Here is a 22,852-nt window from a genome sequence, read left to right as displayed (position 1 = left end):
AGGCCGGAGACAAAGGTGAGTAACTGCGCATGGTGGACGGGGAGATGGGTAGTAGGAGGCTCCTCGTCCCCCAGCCGGGTGGCGTGACTTCAGGAGGACCCAGAAAACCGGCCAGGACTGGGTAGGACTAAAGGTCCCAGGCGGGGCGGGCGAACCGGCTCCTCGTGGGAGGGGCGAGGCTGGGAACGCCCCCTCCAGGCCCCGCCCTCCCGCGCCTGGACTGGGAACTCCAACTTAGGCGAGCGCCCGGGTCACGCGCCGGGGCGGCCCCACTGCCTCCAGCTTCCCGGGGCTGGCGTCTCGGAGGAACAGCGCGTGCCTCACGTCCTCCCCGCCCCGCCTCCGGCGCATTGCGCACGCGCGGCCGCGCCCCGCCCTTTCTCGGCCCCGCGAGGGTGACGGGGTGAGGGCGGGGGAACCGATGTGGGGAGGCAGCCAGAGCTCCCAGACTGCGAGCACGCGAGCCGCCGCAGCCGTCACCCGCGCCGCGTCACGGCTCCCGGGCCCGCCCTCCCCTGACCCCTCCCCTCTCTCCGTTTCCCCCTCCTCTCCCCCTCCTCCTCCTCCGACCGAGCAGTGACTTAAGCAACGGAGCGCGGTGAAGCCCATTTTTCTCCTTCCTCGCAGCCGCGCCGGGGAGCTCGCGGCGCGCGGCCCCTGCCCTCCGGCCCGAGATGAATCCTGCGGCAGAAGCCGAGTTCAACATCCTCCTGGCCACCGACTCCTACAAGGTAAAGCTCGGGGCGGGGGCAGATGACGAGGAGCGGGGCGCGCTGGGGACGAGCGCGCGGCTGGGGGGCGGGGGCGGCTGGGGCTGGGGCTAGGGCCAGGGCTAGGGCTAGGGTCGCGGCGCGGGGAGGCCCGGGGGAGGCGCGGGCGGCGGCGGCTGGGGCAGGTGAGGAGGCGCCGCAGTGGGCAGGAGGTGGCTGGAGGAGGATGGAGAGCTGGGCGGTGGAGGCGGGGCCTGGGGGCGCGCGGCGGCGGGGGCGCGGCGGACTCCCGGGCTCCGGTGCTCCGGGCTCGGGGTTTGGGCGTCGCCGGCGAGCGCATGCCCTTCCCTGAAACGCGGCCTCTTGGCCTGGAGCTGGGGCCAGTTAGGTAACGGCCCCGGGGGCCCGCAGTGGAGAGTGAGCTGGGCTTTCCCCGTCGAGCCAGCCCGGCGCGCTCGCCCCTGGCTGGGCAGGTAAGTCTCCAGGAGGGCCAGGTGGGAGAGGTCCTGGCGCGGGCGCGGGAGCAACCGCGGTCCTCTGTCTGCGGCTCCGGCGCGGAGGACACTCGCCTGGCCCCGGTAGCCGTAGTGGATTCCCCTGTCCCACTCCGCCGGGCTCCGTTTCAAACTCCTTCGCACCTAGTGATTGCTCGTGCTCCTTATCCTTGGGTGTAGAGGCCGCTCTGCTCTTAACTGCTTTAGAGTCATTACAGGATTTCTGTGAAAAGGAAAGTGAAACACGAGGATTTAAAGGAACTGTAGTTTTAACCCTAGAGAACTTGTGGAGAGGGAAATGGCACAACATTGCGTTCACATGCCCATTGAGCACTTGGCGTGGGTAGCTGCCACATTCAGTTGATATGAAGCACGCAGTAGTAAAGAGAAGAGGTAAAGTAAATTTTACTTGAGCAGCATAGTGGTTTGGAATACAGTGGTAAAACATAGTACTCTCATGTTTTTGTTTTGATTCTTTTTTTCCTTTGTTTTTAGTCCTCCTCCCGATATTCCGAGAAAGTATTTTAGAGAATTCCATTTTACTCAAGTTTTGTCTGTTTCTTTCCAATCAGCTTAAAATGCTGTTTATGATATTTAGATAGGTTATTGAAATCGAGCCAAGATCCATCAAGTTGTCTTTTAGATGCAAGTTTAAAGTATTGCAAAATCCGAACACTATCAAGTATGATTCTTGATAATATTGTCAAGTATACGTGATAATACCTTAAGTATGGTCCTTTACTTGGTCCTAAAACCTCCTCTTGTGTTCTCTTGGTTCAATCATAGTGTTTTCAAAATTTTGAATAGTGATTTTAGAATAGCCTCATTCATAGTTTTGTGGAATTTTTTTAACTAAATCTAAAATAATTGTTTTTTTTTTACACGTTAGCCAAATGTAGAGGTTGATTAGTCTAAATTTTAAGAACAGGAGTGCAACTTCCTTTAGTTTGCAGTTCCTCTAACCATTATACATAAGGAATGTAAAATTACTTTAACATCAGTTTTCTGGGGTGCTTTTAGTTAGAATAGTGAATTACCTTAAAGGTTTCTAATCTAGTGAGCCATACTTAATTGCACTATTAGACTTTGCACCTATTTAATAAAGTTTACTTCTGTCAACTTTCAAGTCAGGCTGGTATATTTTATCTCGTTTATAATACGAAATTTCAGAATATTTTCGTCTTAGATTTTTCATTTTTTTCCCCAAAAGTCACCTCTAGAGGATTCAATCAAGTCGATACGTTTTATACCAGTGGCTTACCGCAGTATGCTAAAATAGATTGTGTATTCCACAGTCACATTTTAGTCTTAAGTTTCATTTCCCTTATGATTTTAGGGGTCCTTATAACCTATTTTACATTTTTGTCTTTTTATCTTAGGAAAAAGGACAAAAATGATAATCTTGAGGTTAGAAGTAATGAAACTTACTTAGAAATTACACAAGAATGTTACATATCCTTATCAGTGCTTACAAACTATTGGCCAAAGTTGGGAACTCTAGTAGTTTCAGATGTGTTGATGAAGAGAGCAAAATATTGTTGATTTCTTCTTTCTAAAACTGAAGGAAGAATAATTGATTGCCAAAGCACTAGGATTTTGCAAGTAGATGGTATGGTAGCCAAGCACATGACAATGGGAGTTTTGTCTTGTATCCTGTCAAGAGAGTCCAGAACTATTTGGACCAAAGGAGCATTTGAAGTATATACATTCACTTCTGTAACCTCATACTTTATTGTACATAGTAAGGAATTAAGGACACAGACGAATGTGGTTCCTCTGTTTTCATCGTGGTTCTTGTTAGAAGTAAGGACACAGTTTAAACCGCATTACCCATTAGTTATGAAATGTGCTGTCCAGTGTAGGTTGCTTCTCAAAGGGTCATCTGTAAGCTGGTTATCTAGAATTCACCATAGTTTTAACCATTCATGTAATAAATACTGGTGACCTATTGGGTATTATAAAAGAAGGCAAAGATTAGTATTTTGAAATCCAGGATGGACAGAAATTGATTTTATAGAAGTTTCAAAGAGTTGTGTAATTTATATATGGTGATTAGGAATTCAAGGCAGCTTTTTTTCAAAAAAGAAAATTTTGCTTCCTCTAATGGCCAAGTAACAAATTTTTGTTGCTTGTCTTTCACGGCTTCTGAGCGGATGCTTCGGTATTGTCACGGTGGCTCCTGACGCAACCTGAGCCTTTTGGGTGGGGTACTGTTGCAGCTTGTACCCCAGAGACTGCCTATGCATTCATAAAGATATATGTGACATGGTACATATATTTCAATTTTTCCATTATGTTTTGTTATAAATTATAGGAAAAACTTGAGCAACATAAATAAAATATATAAATCATGAATATACTTCATAGGGAGATTAATTTAGGTCATTAATAATTGAGCTGCTATTCTCGTTGTGATTTAATGAAATCTGGTTTAAAGGTGTGGCAAAAGAGATACAAGTCATTAGAAACTCCATGCAAGAGGTTTTAAAGGAAGAGGCAATATGATTATAGGTAATTTTGCAATTTCTCTCCTTCCCCAAAATAATATAACCCAAAATCCTTAAGTCATATTTATGAGTGAGTATTGCTTCAAAGCGAAATGGCAGTGAATTATTTTTGGGGGCAACAGACAGATTTCCAGGGTTTAAGAAATCTTAAATAATACTGAAAAGAAGAATCGGTTACGGTTTTTGCTGTTTCTAGCACATGAGCTTTGAAGCAGCAGAAAGTCTTAGCCAGTGTTGGGCAGAGTGTATCCTCTTCTGATTGCCCTTAGATATTATATAGCTAACATAACTTGCCCTGTGACCTTGGGTATGTTATCCCATGTGATCTTACATATACAGCTTATATTTTAAATGTTGACTTGTGATTTTTTTAGCAGTTAAAAGTATAACTGAAAAAGTAAGATAGTAGTCCTTGCATTTGGTCATATGATCCCATTGTGGGAGGAAAGATCTTCAAATCAACCCTAAGACATCAAATCAGGCCTATGGGACATCTAGAGAGGCATCTAGAGAAAACTAGGCTTTCTTTTCCCAGAAGGATTCTGTTCAACTGAAATATATGTGTCATATCTCATACTTTTTTTAAAAAACTGTCATACTTGGAACAAGGATATTTAGCCTTGGGAATATAATTTTTTGATACAGTTGGTTGGCCAGTACTCCTTAATGGAAAAAGCTGTCCATCATTTGACTTAGGGCTAGACCCTTTTTGTTCTAGGCATTAAAATAATACCAGTTACTGTTATCTAGTATGTAATAATTTTTAGAAGTTTATCCTTTCATGAAGTAAATTAATCACACAACTGAATAGTTATGTTAAAAGAACTACATTTTTCTGTTTGTGCTTTTTTTTTTTTTTTTTTTTTTTTTGAGATGGAGTCTTGCTCTGTCGCCCAGGCTGGAGTGCAGTGGCACGATCTCAGCTCACTGCAACCTCCACCTCCCAGGTTCAAGCAATTCTCCTGCCTCAGCCTCCTGAGTAGCTGGGACTACAGGCGCGTGCCACCACGCCCAGCTAGTTTTTTGTATTTTTAGTAGAGATGGGGTTTCACCGTGTTAGCCAGGATGGTCTCCATCTCCCGACCTCGTGATCCACCCATCTTGGCCTCCCAAAGTGCTGGGATTACAGGCATGAGCCACCATGCCCGGCCAGTTCTTTACCACATATATATTGATGTTCAGATGGTGTTCTTTTAGCAGCAGGAGGGCCATGTCAGTTTAGGAAGCATTTTCACTGGTAGGGTTTGCTGGGATCTCATTAGGTATTTTGTTTTGTTTACATCTACTGAGTAATTTTGTATTTATTGTAGAACCATTTTCTTTAGTGATAGAAGTCAAGTCAGTGCTAAAAAAGTTAACATGATTTAAGAGCTTTCTGTGTTTACTTTAGAATACTGTGAAACTTTTTGTTAGTGTTACTTAACATTTAACATTGAGCACTTCATTTCCCTGCCATTTGATAGCCCTCCCCATCTCTATAAATGGCACTCTTATTAATGCAGTTGCTCAACCAAAAATGTGGGCGGTATTAATTCTTCTCCCTCATTATCTTCCACATCCAATTTATCAGCCTAGTTCCGCTTTACCTCCAAAAACACTGGGCGAATTCTCCCATCTAACCTAATAGCCCCTGACTCCTGCACTCTTTGGTCACCCTATAATCCATTCTTATCCACCACCAGGCTAATCCTTTTAAAAGGTGAATCATGTCATATTCACCCCAGCTTAAAGCATAATGGCTTCTCATTGCACTTGATATAAAATCCAGGCTCCTTGGGGTAGTCTGTAAGCCTTACATGATCTCATTTCTGCCTACCTCTGACCTTATTGTGTTCTTATTGTCACCACCCACCCCCATACTTTTAAGTACCTACCACATTGGCCTGCCTTCTATTCTGTCCCTTATGCCAAAGCATATCCTGTCTCCTTGTCATTTAGGTCTTGCTCACATGTCACCTTCTCAAAGAAGTCTTCCTGGCCCCCTCTAGCCCATCATTCTCTTAACATTTTCATAGCATCTATCTTGATCTGAAATTACTTGGTTTATGTATTTTTTTCTTCCTTCTTCAGCCCTTATTAGTCCTATGAAAATAGAGACCATGTCGTTCTATTTACTTCCTCATCCTCAGTGTCTGAAGTAGGTACAGAGTATGTATTTGTGAATGAAGTATTTATAAAATAACAGTTGATTTGAATTTATGCTATATCATCCCATTTTCTGGTGAAGGTTCAAAATGGCCTGTTTAGTAGAAAGTAAAATGAAGAGGACAGTAAACTAGCAAAACTAGAATCATTATAAATCCTTTTGACTATATTGTTAGAAATATTTTCTTAAAAAGCTCTGCTTTAAAAACATTTTCCCATTAAACGGCATGTACATATGCCCCTATAAGTAGACCTAAACATGCTCTGTATTCTTCTATAAACTTGTTGGGTGTTAGTAGTTAATAAATGGTGTTTCTTGGCTAATTACCTGCAGGTTTGCCTAGATAACTTAGATTCGTTAGCTATATTCTAAAACGATACTCTTAAGGTTCTCCAAAGATTTTTAGAGTTCATACTTTGACAGTTTTGTATTTTAAATGGTATTTGCTTTCAGAGAAGGCATTCTAAGTAAAGGTAGGTTTTTAAAGTACTGTAATTAGAGAACACCCCTGAAGCTTTAAAATTATAAATATTTAATCATTGTCCAGACTGGAGCTGTATTTGTACAAAGAAAATTTTCAGTATACTTTTAGACCAAGATACGGAGTTAAATAGCTTAGAGACATTTCCATTTAGCTTTTGACTCTTCATCTTCTCAGAAAAAGAAAATAACTTGCCTTCTAGTAATTTTAAATCTGATATAGAATGCACCATTAAGTATCTGAACAGTAAGGGTCAAACTATGGAGAAATAAAACTATGAATCAGACTTATAAACTTGAGCTATAAGATCCACACCATTTTTCAAGTTTTACTTCATCGTGCGTGCTTTTCTTCTATCTCACTATTTAGTCCCACTAAAGAAGTTGGAGTTATTTACATTGTAAACTGGACATTTTCATTTTTACATACATCTTGGGTGTGTTTTTAGGTAGAGGTGTCTTTTTCTTCAGTTTCATAAGTAGTTGAGGTAGTGGTCATATTTATTACTACAGACTCATTCATAAATATCTTTGTTTTTGCATTTTAGTGAATTGACATAAATTTCATTGCTGTAGATTCTATATTAGCTATCTAGCTTAGCTACTTCTTAAATTTTATTAAAGTGGGATCAGTCTCTGGATTCTAACCTTAATAAGCCCTGACATATACTTCTAGCTTTTGATGAGACTTCCCTGTACCTTTTAGTATATCCCTATCTGTTGTACCTGAGGAAAACAGAAAGCTCCAAGTTTCCTGCTTGACTTAAACTCTCAGATCACCTGTTACTATAAAGATTTACCTCCAAGGTTGTCTGTGTGCTGCATTAGGGGCTATTTTTATAGAGTTGCAAATATGCTACCATTGGCAAGGAAACAGCACATTCATTCAGAAACACCAATGGAAATATATTCATCTTAGGATTCTTGTACTAAGCTATGAAGATTCTTGAGGATAGAGCCAAGTTTTACTGAGATTGAGACTGTGTACCCAAAGACAGCATTGGCTTTCCTGAACTTGAGATCAAAGCTAAACAGGAAAAATGGTTTATGTTCACAGTGATCACCCATGAAAAATGATCTGCAAAGATTTATTCCACCATTGCCATGATTCACCCTGTATCTTAAACCTTAAGGCAGTATTATTCCTACTCTTGAAATTGGGCAAATACACATTTTTCCTCCACTTTATTTTTTATTGGTAAAATGTTTGAATTTATTTCCATGTTTTAACCATATTAAAAGTATAATGAACACTCACTTTTTTTCTTTCTTAAAAGCAGATGATAAATTTTTTACATGGTAGCTCTTACCCAAGTTCATGGAAAAGAAATTTGTGCTAAGGAAGACCTCTTCGTATTTTAAACTCATAAGGATTTGATGTTTCATTGTATAAGAATTTATTTCCCAGTTAGGTGGGTGATTTGACAAAGAGAGATTACAAAACAGGATTTTTTTTACTTTGCTGCCACCACTGTTGCTGTCATCCAAGTTTTCATAGTGTCACTATGAAGGCTAAAAGTGATCATCCTCAGTACCTCATTGTACAAGTAAAGTAGTCACGATAAGTCATTGATTTTTGGAATGTATCACATTGAGATATTAGCAGTACCAAATTCTGCTGTCTTTCAGTTCATTCTTTTCTGTTGTGTGTGCCCATTAGGCAGCTGCTTCTCTCTCTCTTTGCCTGGATGAAGGACTGTTCCCCAAAACCAAATGAAATACTTTACTTTTCCAACCTAGAGGCCTTGTAGTAGATTTAGTGTGCTTGTATGTAAAATTTAACGCTCTCCTGTGGTTTTAAGATACTGAACTATGAAAATATCTTAGATACTTATTTTTTTATTTGGTATAGCCAGGAAAAGTAACTGATTAATAGCAAACAAGAAGTATAGTTTCTGTGGTTTTGAAATAACTTCAAGCCTTTTCTGTTGTGATTTATAGTCTACTCATCGGTGTTTTCTAACAGAAGTGTATTTCTTTACATAGGTTACTCACTATAAACAATATCCACCCAACACAAGCAAAGTTTATTCCTACTTTGAATGCCGTGAAAAGAAGACAGAAAACTCCAAATTAAGGAAGGTGAAATATGAGGAAACAGTATTTTATGGGTTGCAGTACATTCTTAATAAGTACTTAAAAGGTATTACTTTTCCTAGTATATTTTAAACACTGCTTATTACCCTTAACTCCTTTAGGAGTTCTTTTAGAATTTTTAACAAATCTGTTAATTTGGATGCATTAAATCATATAATTTGGTGTGTGTGTTTGATGTTCTGAGAAAAGTTTTCTGAAATAAAAGGTTTTTTCTGAAATAAAAGGTTTTTTTTTGGAAACCGAGTTTCGCTCTTGTTGCCCAGGCTGGAGTGCAATGGCATGATCTCAGCTCAGTGCAACCTCCGCCTCCTGGTTTCAGGCAATTCTTCTGCCTCTGCCTCCTGAGTAGATGGGATTACAGGCATGCACCACCACACCCAGCTAATTTTGTATTTTTAGTGAAGACGGGGTTTCTCCATGTTGGTCAGGCTGGTCTTGAACTCCCGACCTCAGGTGATCCACCTGCCTCGGCCTCGGCCTCCCAAAGTGCTGTGATTACAGGCGTGAGCCACCGCTCCTGGCTGAACTAAAAGTTTTGAAATAAGTTTAGAAAAGTCAGTAATTTTTGGAGGCTAATCTTGTTTGTTATACTTTAGTCATTAATTCAAAGTAAAGGATTTGTTAATGAACTGGAAACTCCTTTTGAATTATGGTAGCAATCAGAATATTTTTATATTAGCCAGTTTTACCTTAAAGACCTATTTTTAAAAACTACCTGTGTCTCTGGACTTAGTTGTAAATGCATATTAAAACAAAAATCTCCCAATTTCTGTGCTTTCTTATTTGAAAGGCCATTTCTAATCCATTTTTGTAATGGTGTTTCTAGGGGGAAAACAGTTCCCAAACACATTATACATGTTGGAAAAGTTTTATCTCTAACCTTTTGAATTAAACAATTTCATAATTGAAAACAGTAAGTTAAATTTTAGGCAAATAACTCTTTTCTATAATCTTGACTCTTTTAAGATCAGGCAGTTCAGGTAGTCTTACACTACTGAAAACCTAACTAGGTATCAGAAGTAATTATTAGTGGGAAGAATACCAAAGTTTTTTTGTTTTGTTTTGTTTTTAGACAGGGTCTCAGTCACCCGGGCTGGAGTGCAGTCTTGGCTCACTGCAACCTCTGCCTCCCAGGCTCCAGCGATCCTCCCTGCTCAGCCTCTCAAGTAACTGGGACCACAGGCTCGCACCACCATGCCTGGCTACTTTTTGTATTTTTTGTAGTGACAGGGTTTCACCATGTTGGCCAGGCTGGTCTCAAACTTTTGAGCTCTCAAGCGACCCGCCTGTCTTGGCCTCCCAAAATGCTGGGATTACAGACATGAGCCACCACGCCTGGCCCCGAGATATTTTAAACACGTTTACTAGTTACCTTGTATTAACTTACCAGCAACTGATAGCACACTTTAATTTAGTCATACAACTTAAGAACTTTGTAAAATATTATTCATTATTAATTATAACTAAAATGTATTGATTACCTATTCTAGGCCAGCATTATTGTAAGTGGTTCATATGTCTTAACTCATTTTGTCCTCACAAACATCGTATAAGTGGGTACTCGACTTTTCTCCTCATTTACGGATAAGAAAAGTTAATTAAAAGTGTGTTGTTTGGGGGGCAGACATTTAGTAATTCTGGAAATTACTGGCTTATCAACCCTAAAGATGCCACGTTCTTTACGAACGAAGTGAGAAGGTTCATTTGGATGTAAGAAGCTTTTGAGTCATCTCAAAGTTGAAAAGTACCAAAATTAATCGAGAGAAAAAAATTAATGTAATTTTAAAAGCTATGCAAGTAATAATTTTTTCTGTTACACATCTGCTTTTACAATAAATAAGCATTTATAGTTTGAGTTATTAAAAGTACAGATTCCTTTTCTGACTCTGCTGTTGACTCTGGGTGAGTCATTTAACCTCTTAGTTATATTTTTAATCCATAGAATGGGTGAAATAACCAAAGATATTAATTCTATGACAGTTCAGCAACTCACAGAATGCACCTTTAGAAATGTAAACAGGGCATGTATATTCTTTTAGGTAAAGTAGTAACCAAAGAGAAAATCCAGGAAGCCAAAGAGGTCTACAAAGAACATTTCCAAGATGATGTCTTTAATGAAAAGGGATGGAACTACATTCTTGAGGTAAAAGATCGTTTCATGTTTTGATGTTTTGGTTTTTCTTTTAGTTCAAAACTTCTTGCAAAGGAATTTGTTTTTGTTTTTTTTGAGACAAAGTCTCACTCTGTCACCCAGGCTGGAGTGCAGTGGCACAATCTTGGCTCACTGCAACCTCTGCTTCCTAGGTTCAAGCTATTCTCCTGCCTTAGCCTCCTGAGTAGCTGGGACTACAAGCACGCACCACCACGCCCGGCTAATTTTTGTATTTTTAGTAGAGATGGGGTTTTACTGTGTTGGCCAGGCTGGTCTCAAACTCCTGACTTCAAGTGATCTGCCCACCTTGGCCTCCCAAAGTGCTGGGATTACAGGTGTGAGCCACCATCCCCAGCCAGAATTTGAATAGGAGATTAGAGTATCATTACAGTTCTTTTTTGTTTGTGATCTGAATATAATGGCTATTTCAGACATCCTTTTGAAAAGTTAAGGTTGACATTTTATCCCTCTCCCTGCATCCCCAATGTTAAATCATTAGCATATAGAATCTACAGCAAGTCTAAGTAATTAATAAAAATGAATTATAACTTAAATAACATTTTTGAGAAAGATAATTCATTCTTGAAAATACACTATAGGTAAGAAAGGGCATGGTTATTTGGCAATTTCAAAATGTAGGTCTGTTTTCTTGACTAAAAATAGATGCTGTGAGTCTATCACTACACATAATTCTGGGAAGTTTCTCACTGAATAGTGAGAATGGCTTGGTGCTGATCCACAAAGTTGATTTTTAGTCTTGATTGTATTATATTTATATCTAGTATGTTTGAATTCATTGCTTAAATATTAAGGCACTTAAAGACATGGTAATAGAATTATAAGAGTTGAATATCCCGTGATGGTTTCCTTTTATTACATTGATCAGTTGGGAATGGAATCTGTTGGCATATCTTGATGTTGAGTGTTACTTTAAGTCTCACAAACGAAAGTTTCTTACATTGAACAGACTGTCAAACACGGAATAATTAGAAATACTTTAACTTTCATGCCTATACGACAATACTGAGCTATACTATTTGGTACTTACGGGTCTTGAAAAAGTCAGGTAAGCACTCTGTGCTGCACTTTTCCTGTATCTTAAATAAGGTCAGTAGAATCTGTGAGCTATCACCTGTACTTGCTCCATTTCTCTTCTGTGAGGTTTGTTCTAAGGATAAATACAGTAATAAGTTAGGCGCTATGCTTATTACTATACTGTCCAGTGGCCAGGGCAATAAGTCGTTTGATTATATGATCAGAAAATCTTGGGTAACTAAAGGTTCTCTAGAGATAATCCGGTTTAACCCCATTTTACAAACAGAATCTGAGACCTGGAGATGGCAAGTGACTTGTCCAAGGTCTCCCCGCTGCTTTTGAGTCCAAACTAGGACCTGTAGGGCAATGTTCTTTTTGCTATACACTGTGCCTCCAGTGCTTCTATTAAACAGATTTTTCTTTTATTTAATTACCTTGTCTCAAATCACATAAATAAATTATCAGGATTTTTGAAACAGCTTGCCTTCCTAGTGAAAAGTTAGGCACAGCTCTTAGCTTTAAAAGGGAGGTACAGTGTCACATAACAACCTTCAGCCTAATTTTGGAGGCAATTATTGCATTAAGAGGAAGTCAGTTAAGTCAGACTTGAGTGTTAATTGCCAAGATTCTGTGTTTGGCCTGTCCCATAGTTTCAGGTCCACGACCAGAATAGAGGGAACCTGTTTCGATTCTTCTCCAGGGATTTCCCTAGCTCTCCTTCTCTCTCGTTTTGTTTTCTTTTGTTCTTTAATAGCAATCCTTTATCTTTCAGTCTGCAGCCTTTATTTTGTGAAAATGACGAATTTAGAATACTTGGAATACTTTTAGAATATGTTGGAATAAACTCATCATTTCTCATTTTCTGAAAAAGCAGGGTAGAAGCAACAGTTTTGTTTTGATCAGTTTGGAATTTTCTGCCACTTGTGATAAATGTTCTTAGCAGAAGCACGTGGCAGCATTAAACTTAAAAATTAATATCAGTACCTATGTTAATAATTTTAACTAGTTTTATTTTAGAAGGATAAGGATATTCTGACTAGATTACAGTAGCATCTACAATTGCAATTTCTATGACAGTAAATTTAGCTTCTATAAAATGTAAAGAACCTTTAGTAAAACAGCAGGGAATTGAGTATCATCTGTTGAATAAATAAATTTATCATTTTCTCCTGCCAGAAATATGATGGGCATCTTCCAATAGAAGTAAAAGCTGTTCCTGAGGGCTTTGTCATTCCCAGAGGAAATGTTCTGTTCACGGTGGAAAACACAGATCCAGAGTGTTACTGGCTTACAAATTGGATTGAGGTAAATTGTTTTTTGTTTTTTTAATTCTTATTTAACATTAATTGAGTAAAGACCATTGAACTGAGATTACAGTTTAGAATTTGTTACTAGTAAAGCTATATAATCTCCTGTAATTTACTTAACCTTTCCAGGCTTCAATTTCCTCATCTATAAAATGACAGACTAAATAATCTTTAAGGTTTCTTCTAGTAGAATAGAATATTCTGAGATTTTGTTTAAATCAAATTATTGAGAGTGATTGTTTTTAAAACTTAGTTGACTTTCATCTAATTAACTGCCATTTGAAATGTGTATTATCTTAGAGCAAACGTAGAAAAACAGCAGATTTCTAATAACTTACAACATTCAATGAATGCTAAATGTTCAAGTTAGACTAAAGGAACTTTATTCCAACTTTTAGTAACTACTTTGTTCATTTTTCTCTAATTGATCAGTTTAAGTCCTAGGATCTACCATCTGTTACTTTTCAGTTGCTCACCTAAACAAGATCTGGTATTCATATTGTTTAATTTCTCAGGAAGGGTACATTTTGGGCTTTGGGTTTATACTGCGAGCCTTTTTTTGTTTTTCTTGTATGTATACCTAAGTAGTCATATGTTTTCACATGGTCAGAGTTTTGATAATAATACTCTACTTAGCTTCTGAACAGTTTAATAATAGATTTAATCTGTGAGAGGAAATACCCTCGAAAGTAACTATAGAAATAACACCTTACTATCTGGTGGCATTTACTTAGTTCTTAGAACTGACTAATTAGTTTATTGGTTAAAGTAATTTGCTATTATATTGTAAAATAGTACATTTGAGGCTCACTTATAAAAATTGGAAAACATTGAAATATGAGTTCCAAGAGTGTGTTTGAAACACATTTTGCTAAGTTGACAGGAAATTAATAGACTTTTTATGGGCCATTAACTAATAATAGACTCAAAAAAAGGTATGGTTAAATAAAGGTTTTAAATAGTGTATACCGTATACTAAAACTATCAATTAACTGTGAACTGTAAAAGATAATGTATCTTACTAGTTTCTGTACAGCTGTAAATAGTATTTGTACTGGCAAATATTTGATTTTGAGGGGATGGTGTTACAAAAACACAAGAGTTGAAGAGTTGTTCATATCATCTAGGCTAGCCTTTTACCTTAAATGCCAAAGATCCCAACCAGGTAAACCTAACTTAGAAAATTTGTTATCTATGGATTAACCTTTTGCATATTGTTCTTTTTAGTTGTCTGGAGATTTAGTAAGTACTCTTCCTTATGTCTAATCAAACTTTCCTAAAGCATATATTTATGGAAGTAGAGAACTAGATACCATTCCACCTTGCGTCATTGCAGTTTTCTTTACCTTCCTCTGAAAGTGAAGAAACACTGGCCTTAAAAGTGAATTTTTTTAAATAAAATTTTTTAAAAATTTAAACAAATTTTTAATAAAAAACATTATTTTTGGTGTATCCTACTAGGAAACCATAAAGTTAAAAAAAAAAAAACAATTATTTTAAAGCAGTAGTTTAGCAAATATATAAAAGTTATTAAACATAAATCTAATGTGGGACTGTTTGATACAGTTTTTTAAGAAGTACGTAGACCCTTGCTTTTATTCGCTTATAACCTGAAACAATTTATATTGAGTTTACCTTTTTTAAACTAATATATATTATTTCAGTCCTAAATAGGCAATTATAGCTAAAGCATAAAAATTTATAGTCTGATACTGTCTATCCGTTATTGTAGTTTCTGATAGATCCTGTTTTTTTTTTAATGTGTTTATTCTGCATATCAGATCTCCAGAATAGACTTCTTCATAGATATTTTGCATCTCTTGTGGGGACAGAGGAAATTCATCCTACTCTTACCGGTCCCCAATGTTAAGTTTACCGTCTTATATTTGAAATCTGTTCCCATCCCCAACAAACTTGTTATTTACAAATTTGAAAATATTCTTTAAACAGATCTTGACTTAAAACATTTTCAATAATAGCACTAAATAGTGTTTCAGTTCTCTTTCCCAGTATATGTTCACAGTTATTAATAACTATTGATTGTTACTCACCTGTTAGTAGCACACAAAATTTTAAAATACTGAAATTATTGAGTTGTTTTATTTCAATACTGGTGCCAGAAGAAACCTTAGTCCTCTCACATTTCATAACAATTCTGCAAAAGTGTCTCAGTCTTACCAGGGGGCTGAGGAACCATCGTAGTGGGCTAAACTTACCCCTCTCTTCCACCAAAAAACAACACAAGAGCTTTCTACTATTAAGAAGAAAAGGAAAGATGATTTTAAAAACGGTTGTACTGACCAAATGTCATTCCACAGATGGGGAAATTGAGTCCTGAGAGATGGACAGACTGGTGAACAGAGTAGGTGCAGTGCCTTTTCTGCTGTACCGTACCATTTTTCATTCTTTAAAGCCTTTATCCTGCATCCTGCACGGTAGCATTGTAATAAACACTTCTGAAAGGAAATTTACAGGTTTACTTCCTTTAGTCTTAGTTTCAACTAATAATTTTATTTTGATTTGTGTGGGCAAATTGCTATTTTGGAAAAGTTTCCAACAAGGCCTACTTTATTAGACCTTGGATTAACCCAAACTAACTTGCCTTTTTTTCCCTTGCTTACACCTACAGTGATCTTTTTAAAAGGGGAGTGATTTTATTAAGAGTATAATTTAAGCTGATTTTGTTGGACTATGGAAAGGAAACGGTGATGTGAAGGATCACTGTGTCTGATAGTTATTTCTCTCCTTCCCTGGCATTTTTCGAGGGGTAAGGTCAATCTTCTACCTTTATAACTCAACTAGAGTTTTTCACATTATGTTTTATATCTTTCTCATACTCCTATATAATATCAATATTTGAGTTGAATTAAATGTTAGAGCTGATTGACTTAAATTCAACAAGTGAATATTGATTAAGTACCAGCTATGTACCCAAAAAATGCTGGACACAGAAGTTAGAGTAAGATGTTTCACTTAAAGGGCTTTTGAGTGAGAGGTGGCAATTCATTCTGAACTAACCACTAATATCATTAAGAATTAGTGCTAAGTTGGTAGCAGAAAATAGGTAATTCTATCTAAAGGAATCATGAAATGGAAAATAAGCTTTTAATAAGGAGAAGGAAGAGCTGAAGGAATGACAGGTAGTCCTATGGGGACTGCAGCATAAAAGTGAAAAATGTATAAGATAAACCTTTAGATGGTAAGCAAGGCAAAGATTCTCAAATTCTGTATGAATCAGCTCCACCCTCGCCCCATGGACAGTAGATGACCGTTAATGGCTTTTAAGGAAAGATGCAACCTGGAAAAAAAAAAAAAAAAAAAAAACTTGTTTTAGAATGATAACCACTGGCAATATGAAGAATAATTAGACTAAAGAATAGAGGTAGGATAATCATGGGCATTGGCAGTGGAATTGAAAGAGTAATTTCAGAAGCAGAATGGTCAGATGTTGGAGGTGATTGGTTATAGAGTTTAAGAATTGTACTGATTTTCTATTGTGTAACAAACTACCCCAAAACTTAATGGCTTAAAACAACTATTATTTCTCCTGATTCTGTGGTTGACTGGATGGTCGTCTGCTGGTGTTGCTTAGACTTAGGCATCTGCATTTAGCTGAGGGTTCAGCCAGGGCTGGACAGCCTTTAATGGCCTCATTCCCATGTGTGGGGCCTCAGGTCGGATAGCTGGGACTACCAGGTCTCACTGCAGAAGAGGCTTCTTCAGAGCATGTTAGTCTTGGGGTTCTAAGAGAATGAGAGTAGACGCTGCAAAACTTCTTGAAACTGGGGCTTGGGAGTCACACATGATTTTCTCCACATTCTGTTGGTAAAAAGCAAATCATAAGGACAGCACAGAATCAAGGGATAAGAAAGTAGATTCCATCTCTTGATGAGAAGAGCTGCAAAGGCCATATTTAATCAGTCACAGGAGTCTAATGCTACAAAGTAGTTTTTTAAAAAGATGACTAGATTGGCAAGTTCAAGGTTAATCATGTTTTTATTTATACGTCACTTAGCTGGTATTCAGTAAAAGCTTGCTTTTGAAATTTAGTTAATAAATATCTTTTTGGTTCAGCACAGACATTGCATCATCTTAGCAGCTCTTTTTCAAACAGATTTGAAGCTGCTTCTAATGACATACTATCTGGTTTATAAAATGAAAATAGAAAATTATGATCTTAGAATGAAGAAGTGAATTTCTAAGCCATGATCATTATTACGGTTGCTGTGATTAGACAGACTTTTCTGTGGAGCTTCCTGATAACCAAGAAAAAAGGGGAAATCAAGGAACTGCTCTTATCAGAAAATAGGAAGCCAGCAATTCATTTTCTCATTGGGAACTTAATAGTCACTGAATTACAAAGTAGACAGTGACCTTGATTATACAACATCTGCGGAAGTGTTTCCTGTAACTTACGTGAGTATTTTATCAAATACTTATATATTTGATAAAAGCTAAGTACATAAAGCATAACTCAGCAAATAGAATTCTCTAGTAGTAAGCTAAAGTGCTTCAAGTATTAGTTGTCATATTAATCCAAGGGAAAATTAGATCTGAGACTACCTCGAGGAGTAAACGAACAACTTCCTTAGACCAATACTAGTCAAAATGCAATCCACGGAGCAATGCTGGTCCATGCCCTATTTGATCCAAGTCCACATTAAATACAGAAATGAAGAGTAAGCATTTAGAAACTTGGGGCAATTTGACATTGCCTCAACATCCAAGTTTCAGTGTACTTTATAAACTATTGATCCATGACAGATCATGAAACTTTTTAAAAATTGATCCTTTTATCACATAGTCTTTCAAAATATTATTTGCTTCTTTGAAGCTTTGGATAGAAACTTGATAATGTGAAGTTCTCTGCTATGTGGGCCTGGTGTGCTTATCTTCTTTGTTGCTGATTTGAGAGCTGAGCTATGTACTACATCTGGAATGCACACAGCAGGCATCCTGCTGTGCAGTTCTGTGTCTAGTTAATAGTATGGAAGTTCAGGACATACCTCCAAAAAAAAAAAAAAGCTAGGATTTTCCTCAGAAAGAAGAATGCAGTATTTTATGTCTTAATATTTGTGGTTAATTTTGTTACTACAGACTATTCTTGTTCAGTCCTGGTATCCAATCACAGTGGCCACAAATTCTAGAGAGCAGAAGAAAATATTGGCCAAATATTTGTTAGAAACTTCTGGTAACTTAGATGGTCTGGAATACAAGTTACATGATTTTGGCTACAGAGGAGTCTCTTCCCAAGAGGTAAGTAACTGAAACCAAACTCATTTAATATAATGTGGATTGTTGGTTAGAGTACCACTGTAAACTTTTGGGGATGTTATTGAGATTGGTCTTGGTTCTAAAATTCCAAAGATTCAACTAACAGATACGTATTCAGTACCTACTACTATGTTCAGGGTACATGGGATATGTCCTTCAACAGATGTCCCTGTCCTTTATATATTAGATGGATGGACAGATGGATAGCCAGAAACAGACATAATTTATCAGATGTGAAATAATGCCATAAAGAAGCTCAAGGCAGGGTAAGGGAAGAGAGAGTGATGAAAAGTGGGGGTGGGACACTGTTAAATAGGTCTCTTTGAGGAGATAATAGTTGATTTTTTTTAATATTTAGGAAAAACTGAATCTTTGTCATTAGGAACTGTTATGTCTGATAATAAATACTTTCCTAAGAAGAAAGACAATTCTCATGGGAGCTATGCTATATTCCTTAAATGTGGTTGACTGCATCCTGGTATTATTAATGTGGGTTTTTCTTTCTCTTTTTTGGATTTTGGTTTATGATTGATTTTCCAGACTGCTGGCATAGGAGCATCTGCTCATTTGGTTAACTTCAAAGGAACAGATACAGTAGCAGGAATTGCTCTAATTAAAAAATATTATGGAACGAAAGATCCTGTTCCAGGCTATTCTGTTCCAGCAGCAGAACACAGGTAAAAAATTCTATTCATTTTCTAAAACTACTAATTTTTTCACTCTTGTATTTGTAACTCAGTGACATTTTACCTAACTGCAGAGCCAGGTACCTACAATAAATTTTCATGAACTTCAGCAACACAAATTCAGTATTTACACAAAAGTATAAACATTAGTCTTAGGCAGAGAAATTTTATCCATCCTAGAAGAAACAGTTTAAGATCTTTTTTCCAACACTTATATTGCCATAGAAGTTTTCTTGTAAGGAATTTTTTTTCAATTACTGTATTGTCATATGTAGGTAGATTTTATTCATTAAATTTAGAAGCAGTCACTGTAAGTACCAGCCACTTTTTGCCTTTTCCCTGTCCTCCTACATGACCTTATCTATATTTGCCCTGGAAATTGTCATCTGTACTCTACCTTCAGTTGTAGATGAGAAAGCAGGACCTATTGAGGAAAGAAAGGGTGTTCAGATTCTTTTTACGCTTCCTTGTCTGCTCTCACTAAACCATCTCCAGTTACCCAAGAAGGAAATTATAATCTAAACTGCAGCTGCTCTGGTCCTAGAGCTAACTTCATTAAAAGTAAATCAGGCTTTTTAAGTGTTTGTCAAACCTTATCACTGGCTTTTATAACAAAATTATTTACTATAATCATTAGGGAGTGTTTAAGTTCTGCTAATACTTAAAATTGCAGAGTGCTAAAACCAGCAGTGAGTTTAGAATCAAGCTAAGCTTTATTGTTGCTACTATTTGAGGCATATTAGTTGACTGGTGTTCATATGCAAGGCACTCTACTGGGTACAACAAGGGTTAGAAGGATATTTTTAAAAAACTGACCCTATCCTCAGGATGAAAATAATACACTAGTAATAGTCTGCTCTATTAATTAACTCCTCGTAAGGAGGTACAATTAAAATGCTGTAGTGTTGCAAGGGAAGGAGAGGAAGAATCCTATTCCAATAGGAAAGGAAGGATCATATTTCACTAGCAGGATCAAGAAAGCTTTTATAGAAATATACAAAATCTTCACTTCTTGAAGGATTGGTAAAATTTAATAGCCAATATTGGGCACTTATTCATTCTCTGAGTAAATATTTATTGCATGCTTATCTTGTATCAAGCATTGTGATGAAAGCGCAAGAATGAAAGAGGAAGGAGAATGTGTTTAGAGAATAACGGCTAAAACACAAATTTTGTAGGGAGCATAGGGGAGACTGAGAAGACAGGTTCAGGTTAGTAAGGGCCCTCATATTTTGACATTGAATGTTAACTATGTGCACATCATGCTAGGTATTCTAAATTAGGCATTTTCAAATGGAAGCAGGCACTGACATTTTTGAGCAAAGACGTGATGTTATGAGATAAATATCTTAGGGGACTTTTTTATAGCAGGATGTCTATCCTGTGGATTGAAAAAAGGAAAAACCAGAAGGTAGACTTTATAGGAAGCTATTCCAACAGTCTTAAGGTAATGAAGGCCAGACCAAGGTGCTAAATAAATAGAAAGAAATAGGTAAACATGAGCAATGGCTTGGGAGATAAAATTGCTCAAAGTTGGTGATTTGAGTTGGGACTCAGTAGAAAATAGATTCCGCTGACGTTTATGAGCATTGTATTAGTAAGGCCTTGTTGAACACTTTTACATACAACTTTCAAGACTAGGAAACTGGGAAAATAAGAGTGTCTTTAACAAAGTTTTAAGAGTTATTTTTAGTTTGGCCTTAGATGTACGTACATCTTTTAAAAATCTAACATAGTATGCACATATTAGACTCTTCGTTGATAGTTATTTCAAAGTAGTAACATCATGATACAGAGAACAAGGATAATATCTTTAGGATTATCTTCTTTAGGACTTTCTTGTTAAAATGAAAAGGATACTGTATGTGGGCATGGGATAAAAATCCATTTTATTTTTATGGTCTCATTCATTGCATTTGTAAAATTTGACTCCTTATATATTCAAATGCCTCACATGTTCTTAATAGAATGTCTTTTAAACAACAGCATAGTATAGCAAAAAGAGGATTGGACTGAAAGTTGGGAAACCTGGGTGACCTTCCGGCTGACATAGTGGGTGGCCTTGGGCAAGTCACTTATCTCTCTGTTCTTCATTTCCTCCATCCAACCAAACAAAAGGAGGAGCTAAAGTTTTACATCTCCAGCATAACAAGGTCATTGATGATAAATGAGCCACTATCTAAAATAACTTTAAAATAAGAGAACTCTATAAATTTAGAGGTTTACCATTATTGTATGTATCTTAATGGATGAATCTGCACCTAGAAATATTTAATTACAGAAGCTTTTTTTCTCACACTTTGGAAAGGTATCAAATTTAATTTGGTGCTTGAAATTAGGATTTATGGCATTGGTAGAATTCATTGATTATTTATGATCTTCATATATCACATACTGTACTAGAAGAATAGAGGTTGTGATTGGACTAGACAGAACGTGCCAGAGCAAGTATCTGTGGGATGCTGAGATGAAGATATTCAACTTTCTAACAAAGTAGATCCAGAGCCTGGAAGAAAAACAGAGGCTAAGATACAGATACTGGAAGCCCTCATGCAGGGACTCTTTTTTTTTTTTTTTTTTTTTTTTAAGCTTTTGAGTGTTTCACACAAGGTGTTACAGAAGACAAGTGCCTAAGTCAGAACCATGAGAAATATTGCCATTTGACAGGTTAGTGTGAAGAAGGAAAGCACAGCATCTGGGAAGACTGAAAAGGGAACCATAGAAATAGGGAAAAAAAGGTGAAACATGGGAGATGTCATTGAAGTCAAGAGAAAGCATCAGGAAAATTCAGTTGTCTTGGAGAAAGCAAGTAAGATGGAGACAGTGAAGTCTGCTAGACATGATACAAGTAGATCATTAGGTGACGTATTGATACAACGTTGTAAGTAGTGACCCCTTAACTGTAGGAGTTAATTCATACATTGTAAAGTTCTCCAGTATTGGTATTCATTGATCTTAATTCTCTCCTTTTTAAAGAGGAAAGTTGCAGACCTGAATATGAAGAGGAGCTTCTCTTCAGTCATACCTTAATTTTCCATTTGGCCTACAGATGCATGAAGTAGAGAATTGACCTCATAGCTACTGGCAGCCTCTGTAGCTGTTAAGAAGAGTGTTCACTAATGAGTTTTATATAAATAGGTTCTCTCTCAATTTTGGATTCTGGGTGGTAGTCTTTACAATCTTGAAATGTACATGCTGCACTACCCCAGGTATACTATTGACAGTATGGGAAAAGGTTATAACTCTAGTCCTTTAAAAAAACACACACACACATTGTATAAAGTGATTATTTCAGACCTAAAGTCTGACTCAACAGTTATGAGTTGAACTTATACCTACTTGGGCTTTATAATAAATGAATGTGCTATCTTTTTATTATTTACTGAGGAGAACAGATTAGAGACAGACTAGAAAATTAGGGAGAATGACCAATTGCTTGGCATAATTAAATGGTAATTTTCAAAATTAAGTTGTTTGAGATCTTTTAAAATTATTTACATTATGTATTAACAAATATTTACACAGGTTGAGCATCCAAAATGCTCCAAAATCTGAAACTTTTTGCTCAAAAGAAATGCTCATTGGAGCATTTCAGATTTCAGAACTGGGGATGCTTAAGTGATAAATATAATGCACATATTCCAAAATCTGAAAAAATTTGAAATTCAGAATACTTCTGGTCCCAAGCATTACAAATAAGCGATACCCAATCTATAATTACATATTAAATACAAATCTATCCCGTAAGAACTGATATTAAGGACATTGTAAAAATCACTATAACCATTCTTATCCAATAGAAACTCTCATACTTTATTTTCCGTCTTAATTATGTTTTGCTTAAACTATTTGAATTCTTATTCCCTGGGCATATATTAATTCATAGTAGATAATCTACAAACAAAATACTTGACTTCCTATTACTAGCCACTTGAAAATATAACAGGTAGTTGACTATATGTAT

General features: G+C 37.2%; 1 protein-coding gene across 2 annotated transcripts in view; it reads left to right on the top strand.

The window, feature by feature from the left end:
* The first annotated feature begins 211 nt into the window (after positions 1-211).
* The window catches only part of NAMPT (nicotinamide phosphoribosyltransferase), a 36,979-nt gene continuing 14,338 nt past the window's right edge, over positions 212-22,852 (top strand). Inside the window, exons 1-6 of one of the 2 annotated variants that reach the window (XM_055283604.2) lie at positions 212-731; positions 8,324-8,480; positions 10,474-10,577; positions 12,798-12,926; positions 18,026-18,184; positions 18,743-18,879. In XM_055283604.2, coding sequence (XP_055139579.1) covers positions 675-731; positions 8,324-8,480; positions 10,474-10,577; positions 12,798-12,926; positions 18,026-18,184; positions 18,743-18,879 — 743 coding nt within the window. In that variant the 5' untranslated portion in view covers positions 212-674. The remainder of the gene's footprint in view (positions 732-8,323; positions 8,481-10,473; positions 10,578-12,797; positions 12,927-18,025; positions 18,185-18,742; positions 18,880-22,852) is intronic. The other variant, XM_055283605.2, reaches the window with a different exon arrangement.

Source organism: Symphalangus syndactylus, chromosome 6 (assembly GCF_028878055.3).
Source record: "Symphalangus syndactylus isolate Jambi chromosome 6, NHGRI_mSymSyn1-v2.1_pri, whole genome shotgun sequence".
In the NCBI taxonomy this organism is placed as follows: domain Eukaryota; kingdom Metazoa; phylum Chordata; class Mammalia; order Primates; family Hylobatidae; genus Symphalangus; species Symphalangus syndactylus.
This window is presented reverse-complemented; position numbering and strand designations above follow the sequence as displayed.